General features: G+C 34.5%; 2 protein-coding genes across 7 annotated transcripts in view; one reads left to right on the forward strand and one right to left on the reverse strand.

The window, feature by feature from the left end:
• The window catches only part of LOC109600130 (synaptogenesis protein syg-2), a 154,875-nt gene that overhangs the window by 32,702 nt on the left and 102,402 nt on the right, over positions 1–19,771 (reverse strand). For all 6 annotated transcript variants that reach the window (XM_049964726.1, XM_049964738.1, XM_020016215.2 and 3 more), the window contains one exon: positions 5,945–6,077. In XM_049964726.1, coding sequence (XP_049820683.1) covers positions 5,945–6,077 — 133 coding nt within the window. The remainder of the gene's footprint in view (positions 1–5,944; positions 6,078–19,771) is intronic.
• LOC109600132 (putative tricarboxylate transport protein, mitochondrial) lies at positions 4,348–5,452 on the forward strand. Its single transcript, XM_020016216.2, has one exon. It carries the CDS (start codon positions 4,433–4,435, stop codon positions 5,375–5,377), a length of 945 nt encoding a protein of 314 aa, XP_019871775.1. The 5' UTR covers positions 4,348–4,432; the 3' UTR covers positions 5,378–5,452.

A 19,771-nucleotide genomic window follows, 5' to 3' on the forward strand; every position in this document is an offset into this window, starting at 1 on the left:
TAATAAAAACTCAGCTCAATAATAATCTAATTATATTTACAAATATATAATAGGACAACGAGAGAAATAAAAATATAAAACAAATAAAAGAAGAAGGTATAATAAAATTGTATTATAAAAAATTCTAAGTCTTTGGATGCACAACTTTTATTGTACATACGCATAAACCTATTAATATATTTTCAATTTACCTTTTATATAAATATCGTGGAGAAAAATAAAATATAATATATAAATACAAATATATAATACAATAAATATATAAATTTAAGAGCAGTAAACGAAAACATATGTTTAATTCAATTACCATTGGTAACCCGTTATAAATATGTTATATATATATATATATATATATATATATATATATATGTGTGTATATATAAAATATAAAAAAATGATTTTTGCACTTGTTACATATTTGTAGAGAGTTTTCTCACGAAATTCGTATAATTATGTCAGGAAAGTTGCAGGTAAAGGATAGAGACGAAAGTCGTTCAGTTCGGAAGATCGAGTTCGAGACATCGGGAGAGCAAAGAAAAAAACCACACACAAAACCACAGAAACATAATAATATTCCATTGGAAATCGGTTGGATTTCCGTGTTTTCGCGTATAACTGCCGCACCCGGTTATCTTTTTCCGCTTGCTTTCCTTTTTCGGCTGCCGAATATGAAAATACAAAATGTAAATGCTGAATCTAATGTTTGCCGACACGAAAATGCGCAAAATCATGCGATTTTGCGAGAGCTTTAATTTTTACCGCATATATACATACGTTCGTCGTATATACACCATGACCGTTTCTAGTTCTTAACGTGTACGATAATGGAAATAAATATTAATTATAATGTAGTATAATAAATAAATTCAGTTAATCTATAACAAAGTAAATAAATTAATTTTTATGTTAATGTTAATATCATTTCGTTGATGGTTAAATTAACGCATACTGATTAGTGGTAATTGTTGTATTTCAATTTATGTGCAATTATTCTCCCATAAAAAAACAAACAATTACATCGAATAATGGTAATCGTAATTAAAATTGCCAATATGTATAATAAATATTGAATAAAACATGAAATAATTTGCAACAAAACGGAGTGGAAAATTACGTGTATTAAAATTCCAGTTAGTACAGCAAATAATTTACAGCAATTCATCTGCTGCATCAAATAATGAAGGGCCCAATTGTCAAAAATTTTATTACATTTATTTAAAAAATGTAACAGTTGATTCAACATTTTAATTTAGTGACAACCGTTAAAATTTATTATATTATATAGGATTTAAACCGATATCCAAATATATAAATAACAGAAAACAGAGAATGTGTTTAAAATTTGTTACGTTCCCTGGATACAGTCGGTTATTTTTAGTTCTCGTCGAAATAAAATCCAGGCGCTACATTTAACTAGATGGATCTGCATTATGGCCGATGTGGCATTGTAATTTTGTAGGTTGGTAATGTTTTCAATGTCTGTTTGAATTTATGGTCCCATTGTAAACAACCGGGAAATTCCGCAGTTCCGCAGCCGACTTCATTATTATCCCGCAAAACCGCCCTTAAATTTCTATTCGCAAGAAACTCGGCCAATCAACAAATTTAATAGATCTCAAATAGATTCGGAACACGGCGAGTCAAAAGTGTGTCGTAAGTACGCCGTTGCGCATTGCAAGTGCGGCGTTTTCGGGGGTGGTGAGGCGGCGAGGCGGCGAGGCGGTGAAGCGGCGAGGCGACGAGGCGGCAGCAGAGGGTTCCAACCCGACTTGTAACCTGTTTGCGGGAGATTAGGAGATACGGCACGGTGTCAGCTTAAGCACAGACTTACATGCTCGCGAGAATAACAAACAGCCTATAAATTACGCATTATCGCCGCCCGTGTTCCGTCACCACCCCCCGCCCCCCCGGCCGACCCGCCTACCCTCCAATACTTTTGTGTGTACAATATTATTACGTAAATACCTGCCTGGCCTTCACTAATCTTCACGTTTATTGGGCTGTCGTGGCAGCTTTCGGCTTTTTCCTTCACATTTCCTAATCGCTCTATGAAACGCACTCGGACAATGTGCTGTTCAAACTGTTGATTTGTCAGTGCCAAACGGCTTTCTTTACTGACACACGACGTTCTCATTGTCATAAATGGCGAATGCGCCCTTCACTCAAATCAGACCATATATATCTATATTGGTCAAATCCGTAAGTTACGGTGGAAAAATCATGGATTAGTTCAAAAAATAATGTTTCCTGGACATAGTTCTACAAATCTACAAAAAACAATATAATACATAATTTTTTTTAATATGATTTTAAAATTAAAATATTAAATAAAGTAAAAACAAATTTTATCAGGATTTCCAAAATTATAAAATGGTTAAATAATTTATAGATTTTCCTAAATATAGAGACCACTTTCATGTTTAAAAAAATGGTGGATGCGCCCTTTCCTTCCGATTAAACTTGGGCGTTTATGAAGATTATTTTCGCACCACAAATGACACAGTGAGGGCACTACAAAAGAGTATTTGCATATTTTGCTAAGATTTGAGCACGGATTCATAATTGATTAGCGGTAAGTCGGCGTAAGTAAATGTGCAAGCTTCTGCAACGAAAATTTCGACAGTCATTTTAATCTGGAAACTTTCTAATTACTTTTGTTATTATCAGTTTGTATTATCTCGGGCGTGTTTTAATGTTTTAATGTTTTATGTATCTAATAACCGAGATTCTGAATGGATTTTCGGCTGAATTATTGGGAGACACTCAGCCGTCTGTTGATAATCAGCTATTGAACGTCCCGCATCTAATTGGTCGTAAATTTTATAATTAGTTCGGGTAATTCCCTTAACGGAGCCGTAATTAATGAAAATGTTCTTTTAGGCTGGTCGTATCATCGGCCAGGATCTGGATAAAATCCACGCTGAAATACTACAGATTTTAGCAAAGCGTTACCAGAGAGAACAATACCTTCTTCCACTTTATACTCGATCAAACCGTGAACAATTAATAATTTTCTTCGGTGAATGATTTAAGGCCGGCAACATTATATTTAAGTGCATGAAACACTTCAACCCCCGGAGAGCATCTAGACAGAACTAATATTTAACAGTAATTCATATATTTTATACATACTTACTTAGTTAAATGCGCGAACATTATTCGAAATGTTAAACCGGAACGGGTTGTTACGCTAATTTACGACTGCCGTAAATTTTCATTTGCAACAATGTACTGCACGCCGAGTACTGTAAAAATAAATAAAACTGCACTTTTACATTTTCGCCGGGAGTGGAGATTTGAAATCGGTCCCGGCAAGGTTTGTCTACGAAATGGAGTTCAACCTTCAACCGGAAATTGATTATGATCGAATTGTCGGGAAGCAGGCCGCGATTGGATAAATCTGATAAACCTGACAAACCTTCGGGTACATACCATATTTTTGTTAATTAAAACCTAACGAACGGAACGTCATTAATTTTAATGGTAAAACTCGTTGTTTTGTTGTCCGCACAATGGATTTTATTAGTGTGCACCGCGCACCGTACAAATAGTTTGGAGCAAAGATCCTATTCAAAATCGTTGAGGCGTCAGCATCCCAGCATCCCAGCATCCCAGCATCCCACAACTCCACTACTAACTAATCAGAATCTCGGGGGATTTATATAATTCTCTTATCATCTATTAATCATTGTACGCCCTTCGTCTCTGGTGTACAATCCTACAGGAAATCAAATGCACCTTAACTTAAAGGTCCGCGTTAAATATCATACAAATGATTAATTAATTATTTCCGAATAAACCTGCTTTAATTTTATGGCCGGCAATTTGCAACATGTGTCTCTCTGTCTGTGAAATCGTATCAGACACCGTTACTAACGGCTCCGTAAAATGTAAAATGATAAAATCTGCAGACAAACAAACTTAAATTTAAATTGTTACGATAACATCGTTCGGCCAAATTTTATAGTAACGTCCAGAAAATGGCGCGCAACCATCAAAGACACAGGCCAATTCCGTTTTATCGGTCCTCGAAACGGAATTTTACGTCTGGTAATGTAAATCTGGTCGTGGCATTTAATTTAAATTATTAGCAGAATTGCCGCGCCAAACAAAAATCCTTCGCTTATCCGACGGTTTTATTGTTGATTGTCATAAAGTTCAAAGTAATAACGGACCCTGCTTTATTTCTTTCCATTATGGCTCGTTTGAGCGCAGTTAATATTTTGTTGTTACTATTTTACGGTGATGAAAATGCTCCGGAAAATATATGCCAATATGCCAATATGCCAATATGCCAATATGCCAATATGCCAATATGCCAACATATCAATGACTGACATGGCACATGTCAAATAATCATTTTATGTTATGTCGCAAAATTTTCTCGCCGCAGTAATTTACAACTTAGTCAATATTTGTCAAATCTAACGTGATGGACTTTAAAAGCCAAACACTGTGTCCATTCCGAAGACCGTGGATGATCAGAAGCGGAGCGGCGAACGCAGGTTCCTCAAGCAAAAGCTTGAAGGGTGTCTTGGCGGGCGGCATAACAGGAGGCATCGAGGCGTGCATCACGTATCCGACCGAATTTGTGAAGACCCAGCTGCAGCTGGACGAGAAATCTGCCAAAAAAATGTATGCAGGCCCCATTGACGTTGTCAAAAAAACGATCGAGCAAAAGGGCGTGAAAGGTCTGTACAAAGGTTTGAGCGTGCTGATCATGGGCTCCATACCCAAGACCGGCATCCGTTTCGGCTCCTTCGAAATGGTGAAGAAACGCATGCAAGGCCCCGACGGCAGTCTCACCCCTCTCATGCGAATGTTCTGCGGCCTTTGTGCCGGCTGTTTCGAATCGGTGTTCGTCGTAACTCCCATGGAGACTATCAAGGTGAAATTCATCAACGATCAACGATCGCCGAATCCAAGGTTCCACGGCCTGGTCCAAGGCGTCGGCAGCATCATCAAGGAAGAGGGACTGAGAGGATGTTACAAGGGACTGGTGGCAACGACGCTGAGACAAAGCACGAATCAGGCGGTCCGGTTCTTCGTCGTCGAGTCACTGAAAGATTGGTACCGAGAGGGTGACCATACGAAACCGATCATTGCGCCGATAATCACCTGTTTTGGAATAATAGCGGGATGTGCGTCGGTCCTGTGCAACGCCCCGTTGGACGTGGTCAAAACTCGCATGCAAAGTTTGGAGGCTCACAAGTACAAGAACATTTTCGATTGCATCCAGCAGATCTGGAACAACGAGGGGCCGCGGGCCTTCTACAAGGGAACCGTTCCGAGATTGATTCGTGTGGGACTCGATGCCGGTGTCACCTTCACCGTATACGACTTAATCATGGACGCTTTCAATACAATTCGGCCATAAGAATTCATTTAATTGTACAATTTTGACTTTTATTCTGTCTGATGGTTATGTTTGATTGATTAAACAAAAAAACATAATTATTATTATTATTTTATTATTATTTTATCGGAAGAAATATGATTGTGTAAATCAGAGAGTTTACAACAACAACAACAACAACAACAACAACAACAACAACAACAAACAATCGTTGCGGGAAATCGATACGGTCCCATCGATTTTAATAAAGTCACCAGGACTATACGTGTTTGAACAGGAAGGTAATATCACCGGGCCGATAAACCGAAAGGAGTTATACAGACTGAAAGTTATAAGCCGGGAGTGGTCCAGGTTTTCCCGCCATTGAATCGGTCGCCGTAATTCTCACCAGCTGGCTAAATTTTATAACTAATTTCAGTCGAAGGAACGCAGATAAACCGCACACAACGAACCGATTTCGAATCCGTAACGCGCCGAACGTAAAAATGCAGTTTTATTTATTCCGACGGTATCCGACGCTACATTGTGGCGAATGAGAATTTACGTTCGACGTAAATTAACCCGAACAACGGTATGCGGCGGACTCACCTGAATATCGGCTTGATGTGTCCTTCGCGGTACCACAGCACCATATAAACGCGGTCCTCTCGCATGTCCGGTACTATGTTGCAGGGTAGGGTGGCCCTCCTGCCCAAAACTGCGTCCACCGCCGACGTGATCACTGAAACAATAACGGTTTGTTAGTGTGCGGCCTAACCTAACCCGACCCTGAAAAATGAACTGTGTCGTTGTCAAGTGTATCGAACTTTTTTTTTTTTTTTTTTTTGTTTCGGGTATTTTTCGTTTATTTTTTCCCGTCGACGGGGCAATTTGTTATCCCATCTGGATGAGGCCGGCCGTCAGGTCGTCTTCTCCGTGAACGTTAATTTTTTATCCGGACTTCAGCGACCGAATGAAATAATGGGTCGTTAATGAAATTTACTGTGTCTCTAATCGTGCGTTTCGGACAGATTTTCGATACATTTAATCTTGTCAGGTGGACTTGAATTATTTCCTTCCCCCGTTTAGCTAATGGATGCATAATATATATATATTTATTTATTATTGTTTTATTGAAACGATGGATTTTATTGATGGATGGATCTGTTAACATTGTTTGTTTGCATTTGTTTTTTTAGTACGGCAAGTGCGGAAACATTAAAGACAATCAATCGATCAGAAACCAATTAAATAGTCGAGTCGAGTTGAGTCGAGCGCTCTTCCACACTTGTTAAAGGTCGAAATTTTCTCACATTAACATCGGGCATGATAATTACAGATTTGGTAAACAATCAGGCCACAATTAAACAATGACAATTATTTTATAATTGGTAAAATAACAATTTGACATCACTCTGTTCCTGACTGAAAATAGTTGATTAGCACTATTTGCCGACGTGTGTTTGACCGAAATAACAACAAATAAAACAATACAAACGAGACCGATATAATGCGTGTTTCGTTTTAATTTAATGTAAATATAACGTGCAATTAATTACGATGTCAATTCGTATGCGTTGGCCATTTTGGTATGAATAAAACTCGGAAAAATAAATCCGGAATTCGAATGCATGTGTTTTATCCCAAATTACCCTGTACTTTGCCGTGTTCCAGATTTGTGGCTTTGCCAACCGGCAATTTTTATTTTATCATAATCTTTTCAACCATTTTCTCTTCAATTTTTAAAACAAACAAACTAGTTGTTTGCAATTACAATTCATTTCCAATAATAATCCCTTAAATCGATTTGCACATGTTTCGGATTCAATAATAACATATTATTAGTAATGTTTAATTTATAATTAACATTTTGTATAAAATCTTTCAGTACACTTCTGAGGCATGAGGATATTAATATCGAGAGTTGAACCACATTATTTAACAGCATCGTTCCTTCAATGAAGGGAATCAAATTATTATTTTTGTTAATGTATCTTTGTAGATAAGGACATATGACATACACTAAACAGCTATTTTTAAATAAATTAAATGTAAATTCTTTACTAAAAACTATCCATCCTCATTGTTCTGTAATACAATTATGAACTGATACATTCTTAGTAGAAAGCAGGGTTTCATTTATAGATCTGGAGCTAAAGAACCAACAAACAAACACATTAACAATAAGTTAAGTCAAATATTATATTTGGTAGTTTTAGCATATACTTTCCACAGACAATAATATTGAATAGTATATGTAAAATATTGACCGAAAGTAGAGCAATTTTTTTTAAAAAGGCAAATAATTTTTGTCCCGGTTATTATGTTCAAAAATATGTATATGAAAAATTAACCTCTCTTTGTAAGTTTAACAATTACATAATTACATAATTATATATAAAAATTCGGGATAGTAACGACATTTTTTCTATTTCAAATTGAAATCATGAGATCAAGCTTTGGTGAGACATTAAATTATTTATTATTTATGCTATTTAAAGTTTTATTACTACAAATAATTTCTAACTGGTATTTTAATTAATTCCAAACACCTTTTTTAAATGGAAAGCAACAGACGGTCAATAATATTTGGATCCATTCTAGAACAGTGAATATAGTATAGTGATTACTATACTCTTTGTGCCTTATTTTGTTATTCACCATCTCCTATAAATATTCAATGAAGTTTTTTAATCGGGAAATTGACATGGCAAGTTCATAACATTAATTTTTCCCTTAAAAGCCACTGCTTCAAATATTTTGAAGTATGCTTCGAGTCATTATCCTGTTGAAAATAAAGTTTTAGTTGCTGGTGTGTCATTAAAATTTTTAAATATTTAGAGACACGAACTATAAAACAGAAATTACAAGTAATTCCCACTCTTGATGCTGTTGCCAACCAGTATTATCCGAGTTATCTAAAACTGGAATTAATGACTTAAAATTGAAATTTCACCGTTCAATCGAAATGAATTAAGTACCATTGAACACATAATTTAATCAGTATTCTATCGATCAGGAGTACCCTTCAATATAGATACTGGTAGAAATGCAAATATGCTGTTGTTGCTGTTGTTAAGATCATACATAAATGTTATAAATATTATTATATCGATTAATTGTAGGTATATTGAAAGTTATCGTTGTCTCGGTGTCTCTATGCGGTGGACGAGGTTTTGAAAATAGCCCGTTACGTGGTGGTGTGGGTGGTACGTAGCCCTCATAAATTCACCGGACGTAATCGAGGCATTACCTAGGATAATTTTACATAATCTCATTGATTTAGTGTTTTAATTCGCCACCTGGTCCTCAAAAGTATGCATAAACACGGTTCGGGGACCACTAATCCCCATTATTTAGATATTAACCAAATTGAAGTACAACACGTGGCATTTCCTGGGAATTACCAACTTGATACTTTGTTACTAAAATCGAGCGCCGGAAATGATTGATCGTCACACGGCACGGCACGGCACGGCACGATCTTAATCGCACAGCGCGGTCACAAAGATGTGACAGTTGCCTTAAAATAAAGTGAACGATGATATAATAATGAAATTAAGAAAACAAATGAAACATTAAAGATCATCACCTACCCCCCCCCCCCACCCCGTCGGGTCGTATAACAAAGCACAATCGGCAATTAAAATTAACGAAGCCGTTTATGTCGGCAATTAGGTGATAGTTTTCTAAACAATTTTATCACTGAACTCGCACGAGTAACGACCAATGGTACAAAGGAATCGGGTGCCTCCACGCCAACAATTTACTATCACTTCAAGAATTTATTATAAGGCAATTTAACATGTACGTAAACCGTGTGGGTACAATCTAATTTCACTTTATGAATGCTCGCGAAGCTCATTAATGTTTTAAAGCTTATTACGTAGCGGCATGAGGGGATGAGGGGATGGTGGGATGGTGGGATGGTGGGATGGGGAGATGTGTCGGGAGAGCACAGAACAGTGAAGAGGGAGGTGCCAGCAGTTTGGCACAAGACGGCAATTTTATTGCGGAGATAATACAAGCACAGTTAAAACCTAACTGAACATGAGACCATATTTGAAACTTGGAACAAGGGTAGTTGCACGTAAGTGCTTGTACGGATAGTAAATCTTATGGGCGCGGAGACGTGTTTTCACCGGAACAATACTGACGGTTATTAGATGGGTAATTATCTGTATTATATGGATCAGTTTAAAGAGTCGCCCGAAATTGTTCCCTCGGTGCCTATATTCCTCTATTGTTTCATCTAAACACCCTCGTTTATACATAGACATGGAAACGCCCCCATAACATTTTTTTTATTTCTGACTCGATTTTCTAAAAGAAACCTGTTATTTATTTGTGTCCAGTGCCTAATAAGCATTTAAATTGGTAGTTGTGCTTAATTTAAATAAACAATCTCGATAGGATGCGGATAATAAAAGTTATTGGTAGTTTTCGGTTGTCTTATTGGCAGGCGAGGAACATTTGTTCCCGACGTGGCGCGGATGCAGTTCCGTTATTGCAGCGATCGGCCAATCGACGCGTCGAACGCGAAACACCGAAACCGAAACAATAAGATAGAAATGCAAAACAGCGGCGAGCAGAAAGAAACAGATACACCGATACACCGATATACCGCGGGAACACGGAAACACGGAAACACGCGTCCGTTTAATCAGCGGTCGCCATTCGAAACCGAACCAGGTAGGCCGTATAAGTCGTATAATTGCGTCGATTCATTAAAATCCGTGTTATGTAAAACGGTAATGGGGTCCGGAATTAGAAATGTCCCGGTCTAAATTAAGCGAATTGGCTTTTTGTGGACAGCTGCCCTGCACGGCCGGCACGACCGGCACGACCGGCACGGCCGGCATGCCCCCACGCCACGCAAAACGGGTACGTAAACGAGGGATTCGTATTCCGCGCTATCGAATAATCCGTCCGGGACGAAACCAATTTGGCGGGATTCCGCTTTTCCGGTCTGAGGGCGACGCCGACGTCGATGCCGACACCGACGCAAAATTTCCCTTCGCACATAATCTTTATTGTCCGTATTAACTGCGAAACTGGAAAAACATCCATCTATCCACCCCCTCCGTCCGACCACTTTTATCGTCCGGTTTATGCCGACACGCAATCATTGCCAATCGTAGGTGGATCTACGCATGTTAACTTATTCTGTACATTCACTATTTTATACGATTTTCAATAGAAATTGTATAAAATGCTCTTCAACATTTTTAAGTTTTATGCCAAAAACCTTTCATTTATGCATCGTCCTCACTTAAATTTTTCTTCTATCTTATTTATCCTAATTGGAACAAGTGTTTTATCCATTTTCCCAATGTAATTCTTTATTGCATAAAACTTAATAATAATAATAATAAATTTATTTATTTCCAGATGCAGAAACTGTTGATATTTCATCAGCTATTTTTCATTCGATTACTGCTCCGTTATGTAGTTATTCAATTTAATTGTATTCTTTAACACGTTGAAGACCGTATATATATATATATATATATATATATATATATATATATATATATATATATATATACCAACTTTTTACTAAATGTCACTAATCTCTATAAAATCTACAATAATTTTATATATAAGTCTAGAAAATTTAAAATTAAAGAATTTCCAGTAATTTTATAAAATATATAATTTTATAATAAGTAAACCAATAAGTTTAACAGAGGACTGATTTATATAAAATATATATTATAAAAATACTTAAAAAATTATTTATATGCCTAATTACTTAATTATACTTATTTGGTACGATTAAATATATACCGCATTAATTAACAATATGAATGTACGTATATGTAAAGTTTAGTATGTTATTTAATATACGAATTTAGCCACTGTTCCAATTAAATATTAAATTTGTTTGATCGCTGAATTTAGTTAAAAATAACTAGTAGTTGATACTCATTCATAATGTCATTGTTTTTTTCATATTATTTCGTTTGTTACATTTAGTGATTAAATATAGAATTGACGTAGTTTTGTAAAGAACTTTATTAATTCGCATATGATTTTATAAATCATCACATAATTATGTGCTGTTTTTAATTAAACATAGATACATAACATATATATAAATCTAATATGATTTATACCAACTTTTTACTAAATGTCACTAATCTCTACAAAATCTACAATAATCTAGAACAGACAAACTTTATTTACTTTTTGATAATACATTCGTTGATGGTGGAGTACTTTTTGACTTAATAATCTCTATTTAGTAAATGATAAAACGTTTTAGGGCGAGGAATCTAATAATAAGTACAGTAACAACAAGTTTTTGTTAATTTTTAATCAATTATACTTTTGAAACTGAGCTTAATTTTTTTACAATATGGTTAACTGTAATTCTAATAAGCCAAGTTTACATTTTTAATCGGTAGTCAATTATAAACGGAGATCAAGACCGGATAAAAAATAAAAAAGCTATAATAGAAAAAAGAAGAAGAAGAAAAAAAAAAAAACATAACTCTGTATATTTTCCATTCGTCTGAACTGGACGCTAGTTTAAATAAAATCACAAATAGAAAAACAGAAATATACCGTTATCCAGGTGACTGATTCAAAAGAGAAATGTTCCGTGTTTCTAACCAATTTGATCCGATGAATCTCATAAAAATTTTAAAACGACAACGGGCGGGAGGAGACGTTGTTAAATTTTTGAAATAAATCAATAAGGTCACGCATAAAAAATAATTCGAGTAACAGAAGAAAGCCCGTAAAAAATTGTTTTTGCAGCGTCTGGAGCCGCGAGAAGTGTGGAAAGTGTGAAAAGTGTGAGGAGTGCGAATATATCGATAATTTTCCGTTCGAGCCGAGAGAGAGACGTATTATTCTCACGGCTCGGTACGCACACGTTACACAAATTGCTGAGCCGACAAAAGGACGGCAAATAAAACACGAACCAGACTGTAATAACATAACGTGCCCGCTCCGCAAACATCAATAGTCTGCAGAAGCATCAACCGCGCCGCGGATAATGGTGGATAGTCGATAGTGGATAGTGGATAGTGGATAGTGGTGGATGCGGCATACGGGATTACGGGATACGTTACTTCCGTACGTACGTACGTACGTACGTCTACGTAGTACGTCACGCGTCGACGTTTAATAATGAGGAGCCGAAAGCGGGTGCGGCGTTCGGCGCTCGATACAAGTTCACATTTGCATTTTAACGGCGCGGCCGAGACGCGGTCAAGGAAAAGTGTTGTGGCAGCGATTCCGACCGCTGCGTATACTTTATACTTGGTACGGTATGTGGAACGATCGGCCCGATCAATCCCCATGCATATGAGCCACGGATAAACTTCGGGCCGGACAACAAAAACCTGCTCCGTTTTATTGCATGTACTCATGAATAAAAATTTTCTTCAAGCCTCCTTCTTCTCTTTTCTCTCTTCTCTCTCTTCTCTCTTCTCCTTTCCATTTATCAATTTCATTTACTCAACAAATATAAATAAAGCACACACACACACACACACACACACTTTTATTTTTAGTCTTGTCTAGACTGAATGTTAGTTTAATCGTATTTATTCAACATAATAAAGCTCAACTAACTAATTAATTATAACTATATTAACAATGGAGGTTATACTAAAGGTTTCCAACAAATGTTTTTATAGCTGAATGTTTTCGAAATATTATATACATATATTGAAAATGTACCAGAATATCTAGTGAATTGAATATCGGTTTTTAAATGGCAAAAACAGTAACATTTTAATCGGGGATTACCATTTAAATAAAAATAATATTGGAGTTTTTGCTAAAACTCGCTAATTCGCTTTATGTATCTGTGTTTCATTAAAAACGGCACATAATTATGTATATTTCATGATTTATAAAATCCTATGGAATTAATAAAGTCCTTTCTACAAAACTGTTTTTAAAAAATAAACATTTGTTACAAAACTACATCAATTCTATATTTAATCACTAAATATAACAAAACGAAACAATATGAAAAAACAATGACAATATGAGTATCAGCTCTAGTTATTTTTAACTAAATTGAACGATCAAACAAATTTAATATTTAATAGGAACAGTGGCTATATTGTATTGTAAATTCCTATTATAAATTAATACGGTATATGTTTAATCATACCGAATATTAAATATTATACTTAATTAGACATATAAATAAATTTTAAAATATTTTTATAATAATATATGAATATTAACTCTAAATGGTCTCTATATTAAATTTATATTACTTTTTATATAATTCATAGAGTCCTCTGTTAAACTTATTGGTTTACTTATTATAAAATTATATATTTTATAAAATTATTAGACATTCTTTTATTTTTAATATATTTTTAAATTTTCTAGATTTATGTTAAAATTGTTTAACATTTTTAGATTTCCTCTATTTATTTTGTATGTAGAAATTTTTATTTATAAAATTATATATTTTATAGAATTAGAAATTTTTTAGTTTATAATATATTTTTAAATTTTCTAGACTTCTAAGATTTAATAGCTTCTTTCAAATAATCTTTAAAATTATTTAACATTTTTAAATTTTTTCTATTTATTTTGTATTTATTGGTTTACTTATTATAAAACTATATATTTTATAAAATTGTTAGAAATTCTTTTAGTTTGTAATATATTTTTAAATTTTCAGGACTGATAAGATTTAATAGCTGCTTTCAAACAATCTTCAAAATTGTTTAACAATTTTAATATCTCTATTTTTTATTTTAATATTTTTTGTTTTATTAATTTTCCAAGGAATTTGGTGATATTAGTGTTATTATTTATTTAAATACAACTTTGTTTAAATTATGCAAGAGATTAAACAATAATAAGTTTATTTATCATAGGTTAATATACATATGTATATGCAAGCTTGGACATACAAATTCTTAATAAACAAAAACGAAAATTGTACAAAAATATCCTGTTCAATCTCATCCTTAAATTTTTGAAAATTATCACAATACTTTATGTTATCTGGTAGTACATTATAAATTCGCCAACTTTTACAAAGTAAACTTTTATTTTAATATTGACTTTTGTCAGTTTTAACATAAAAATCCTCTTTTCCTCTAGTATTATATTCATGAATGCCAATAACATACATAACTTACTTTTCTATATAAATATGATGTGTGTAATTTGGTTTTTTATTTTATAAATAACTTGGGAATTATTAAGTTCTATTTATGGGTCTATTGTCCTCATGAATTTTCGAATGATTTTTTTTAAAACAATGGCACATTCTATCATTTGTATAGTATCAACATTCTTGTAAAAAGTAACAAGTAATAGACGAAATTTTATTATTGTATTTATTAGATTTATGTTTACCACTCCAGATCCAGAAATTTAAAACATGGAACAATGTCATAATTCATAATTTTGATGTAATATTATAACGTTTATAGTATTAAGATAAAAGTACGTGAACACGTACGCACTTCTTGCGAAAAACATTAAATGCTAAAAAAGATTTTTCCATTTTATACAAGTTTCAGCAATAAAACGATCTCAGACACAGAGCAAAAACAGTTAAGAACTGGTTTAAATATAATTTGCTTGATTGCATTAAACGAGCTTCAGCCAGCCTTCATCTCAACCCCATTAAAAAAACATTTCGTGAAATTTCAAAATAAAATAACAAAATTAAAAAGGACGTTGCAGACACTTTGTTAAATCATTTTCCTTAATTTTCATTAATAACGTATTAAACGGTGTAATAGTTTAATAGTGTTTGAGACTGCGTAATATGCAAATTAGATTTGATGAAGAATCATGGGAAAATGGAAATGGGCGCAATAAAGTGATAAAATTAATCAAATGTGTCGTGCTGTGTAATTTGAACGCATGTCTTGTCATGTTCCTTAATGGCCGGAAAATAAGGGCACACTCATAACGTTTTATAACATAATGTAGAGCGTGAAAGATAATTCACATCGGTTTGATTTAATCGTTCCCGTTTTCTAATTTCCAAGCGGAAAATTTTACACAAACATCGCGGTAAAACTCCCGACAATTTTCCATTAAAACGAAAAGATTACACACACAATAAAAAGTTGGTTGTTTAGTTTGGTAACCGGGTGCACAATAGTTGATCCTGACTTAGCTGGAACACCGCCGAAGTAAAAGGGGGAATGTAAAGTTTATAATGCCCCGGATTTGGATGGAAACACGCTCATTATAAATTTCAAAGTAGGCAGCAATTATGCCTCGCAACTATTTGTCAACGGAATTGTTACCATTGCTGCTGGATTTTCAAGTCGAAAAATTGCACGAAACGCCCGTATTTTATTTACTTTGTTTGTTTTAAACTAAAAACGTTCCTTTTTATTTTCCTTTTTTATTTATTATTTACACTGATTCTCTCTCTGATCGTTTATTAAAATCACTAACAATTAAATTGATGGACAAATAAACATTAAATAATGTACCTTTAATAGTGCAATAAAATTAGAATGAGTTTATATTGTAAACATGGAACTGAAAAGTCTACAAAACTTTTATAATACCGATACAGTCATTTATCATTTATTTAAGGTCGAGCTTTTTAGATTGACTATCTAAATTGAAATTGCTTTTCGTGATTTCAGTCTATTTGAATTTTTTATTTCCACTCTCTTTTAGTATTTAAATTTTTGAAAAAAAAAATAAAATACTAAAAGGAACTCCACAACATAATCGGTTCGTCCTAAGAACAAATCAATATTCGGTTTAACTGTGTGGAAGGCAAAAGAAAAAAATGAATAAATAAAATGTACGGTTGAAAAGTCGAAAAATAAAATCGGGTTAGCGGCACAGCCGGAGCCCGGATGACCGTACTATCTAAATTTCCCTATTTATTTCATGATCGTTTGCCCGATTCCGAAACAGTTAATTATGAATCTAACGACCGTTCTACACATCACACTCGCGTATATTTCCCCCCATTTCCCGTCTGATTCAATGGAATCGACTTCATAAAACAGCTGGATAGTGGAGCCTCCATTCGCCATTTCGCCTATCACTTATTATGCTAATCGTTTATTTTTTAATCTCCACTGTTCCCTGTTAGACCACGGACAATGGGACAATCTGTCAAAACCACGAATGTTTATTATTTTACTATTTACTTATTTATTTGATAATTATTATTTCATCAAACCCATCATCATGAACCAGGGTGGGCCGGTCGATTTAAAACGGGGTAGGCCTACTAATAATTTAAACTTACTTAATCGTATAAATAATCCGCGTGAAATGCTTTTAAACTTATTTATTATTTATGGTGTAAGAAGTGTTTTGAATTCATCCATTCATTTTGAATTTAAATCACGTAATGAATGGACACACACACAATAATGCCAGTAATATTCATGAGTTAAACGAATTTAACTTAAGAACAATAGAGTTATTATAACATTAAATGAAATACCATGTTATTCTTATTGATTCAACAACGGGCAAAGTTTAATCGGCATTTAATCTAGTTTATTATGAAAGCATTGAAAAGCAAATTGTTTGCATTCAATTATTCTACAACAAATTATTAATGAATCGTAAGCCTCGTCTATTTAAGGTCTCTCTCGTCTTAGTGTAGAAAATCCACTGTAGAATAGTTATAATTTATAATTGTTTCAAGGGTTTTTGAACGGCGATCGTTCGAAACAGATAAAGTGCAATATTTCCATAAAGTCCAATAAATGTCGATTAAAATCGGGGCCCGGGCGCGGGCTCGGGCCGCAGGCTAAGCCAAACCGATGGTCCTGACAGAAAAATAATAGCAGACTTCGACCCCGAAACAATAAGGCAGATGATTGATCGCGGTAAATTACTGTAATAATGGCAGAAAACTATCTCTTGTATACGGACGATTTATCTCCGACCGAAAAGACCCTAACGGTTTTCCGTGTGCGAATTCATGTATTATTAATATGCAGCCATCGTGGAATATTTTTGATTTATGCCCGTTCGTTTTCGGTAAGGGGGGTTCCTGTGCGGCCTCCCTCTTCGGTCGCAGCCGGGAGTCTGGAGCACCGTGTTTGAGAAAACGGCGCAAAAATTTATCGCCGCACCTTCTTTTCCCGGCGCCGTTTCCAAAACCAAAGGAACAATTGCGAAAGAAATGTGGCTGACTGAAAAAGGATTCTCTTTGTTTTTGTCTCACCGTTATCGCCACTCTTGCCTATGATGAGTTCTTTAAGTTTACGGCCTGTTTTATCTATCACAAATCATAATCGTTCACTTTCCCTGTTCTAATTTATGTGTCAAATTGTCTACTGTGCCGCTTGACGTATGAAAATGCACGTTTTTATAGTGCCACCAATAAAATTTATCACTCTTAATTTATCAAACATTTATTATTTAAATACGACCTGTAATTTACATTTTAAATTGAAATTCAATAGTCAATAGTTTTCATTAGAGGGAAATTTTAATATATGAAATAAGTTTAAAAATATTTAAATTTATTAAATCAATATATTTGTGGTAATATATATGATACTGTCAAAGTTCAAACTTGATTAGTTCATAAACTAACTGAAAAGTTTAAGAATCTTTAGCCATTTTATTAGAAAAAGTAAATTCATCGAAATTAGCAGATGGTTTATGAGCTACTCAAGTGTGTCAAATATTGTAGTTGAAGTAATTGAAATATATAAAACAAAGGTTGATATCTTAAGTTTTATTTCTAGAATTTTACGTAAATTTCAGTTCTGGAAGTCCTGAACAGTGCTTCCTGAACGCGTTTCAACACTGTTTTAAACCCCCAATTTAATTAAGGAGAAATTTATTCAGTTATTGAGAATTTCATTTTACTAGAATTTATGTTTGTACCAAAAGATTATTTCAAATTAAAATTGAATTTCAGTTAATTTTTGCTTGAAAATTCTTTGTTGAATATCTTGTAAAAAGGTTTCAAAAGAACGGAGAGGAACATTCAAACGAATTTACAAGCAGACATGAACAAAGATATAACATAATGAAAAAGGTTTCAATTTCCAACAAATTCTTTCAAGTCATTGATAATCGCTTACAGATTACAGATTAATCAGTTGTTTTCCTCGAAAACATGTTTAGAAATAAAACAAATCATTTTGTTAAAAGGTATCTCCTTAACTTTCCTTACAGCGTATAGTGTGGTATAAAATATAGATTTTTTGCCGTAACCCACAAATCCAAATGCACTGGGGATAAACCTAACAGCTTTAGTACTAAGCCCTAAATCAATCAGTAAGTAAAGTTTGTAGTTTCGTGGATATCTTTTTTTTTTTTTTTATCGAGAACTTTCCGTTCTTTGTTTTTGGTAGACCTGTTTGTCTTTATAAAAGCGGCTAAAAGGGGGAATGGCGGAAAGGTGTTTTGGAATAGTAGAAAACCGCACCGCTATGAAATTGATTCGTTCCGAAGCCCGTTCGAAATCAGGCCGTGCGCACACTGCGCCGAATTCCACTTTCGCCACGTTTAGCCCGTCAGGCATTTAAGTGGCAAAAATACGAGGTTTTATTTTTAGTTAATTATATCGAGGGAAAAGTGGGGGGCGGATGGTCGTTTGTCAACGGGGGCGATCGCGCGAAAAAGACGAACGACGCTGTTTTTCTTAGGCCGCCCGTCCCGATAATGACGGCATTAGAACAAATCCGACGGACGCCCGGACGCCCGGATGCCCTGATGCCCTGATGCCCTGATGCCCTGATGCCCGGATGCCGTTTTATAAAGTCCACATTACCGAACGGGAAGTTGTTTAATTTCACCCCCTGCCGGATTTCGAGTGTATTTTTCATTTTCGACAGACTGTCAATTCGCGGAGTTTGCGAGTTCGCGTCTCCGTCTCGACTGATAAAGTGCCTCGCATTTTTTTCCCTCCTTTATCGCACGATAATTTTGCTCCATTAACTAATTTTATATACCATATATTTTATGGTGTAATAAAAGTGCAATAATGAATTTTTAGTGTTTCATTTTTAAATGATTTCGGATTAGCAGTCCGGTTTTCATTGTTGGAACGACTTTAGCATGGAGGCACAATTAGAATTGTTCATGGACAATTTTTTTATTCACCCATTGTCCTCGTGGAATTACGGTTTTAGTCGAATAGAGATAATTATATCTCTTTACAAAAGCATTAACTATAATCGCGAATTTCAAAAGTCAAAAATGGACCTTTAACGTTACGGCCGTAATGAAATGAATTCATTCATTCGCATTCATGTTTCGGGTTTCAATGCCCGCCACAATCAAAACTCATTACATGTTAATAAATAATTAATTTATTTATTTATGGTATATTGCGAAATCCCATTTTAATGCAATAGAGAAAATCCACAACTTCAAAATGAATCCGATCAGAAAACTTAACTGAACTTAAAACAATTCCGTTGGTCGGGAACCGGCTCTCATATAAATGTAAATACGGTGGAGATTCGAATGGGAAATCCTTTT

Source organism: Aethina tumida, chromosome 1 (assembly GCF_024364675.1).
Source record: "Aethina tumida isolate Nest 87 chromosome 1, icAetTumi1.1, whole genome shotgun sequence".
Lineage (NCBI taxonomy): Eukaryota > Metazoa > Arthropoda > Insecta > Coleoptera > Nitidulidae > Aethina > Aethina tumida.

Bases quoted from the DNA above. Each gene is read 5' to 3' on its own strand.
- LOC109600132 (XM_020016216.2), top strand. From the start codon at position 4,433: ATGGACTTTAAAAGCCAAACACTGTGTCCATTCCGAAGACCGTGGATG.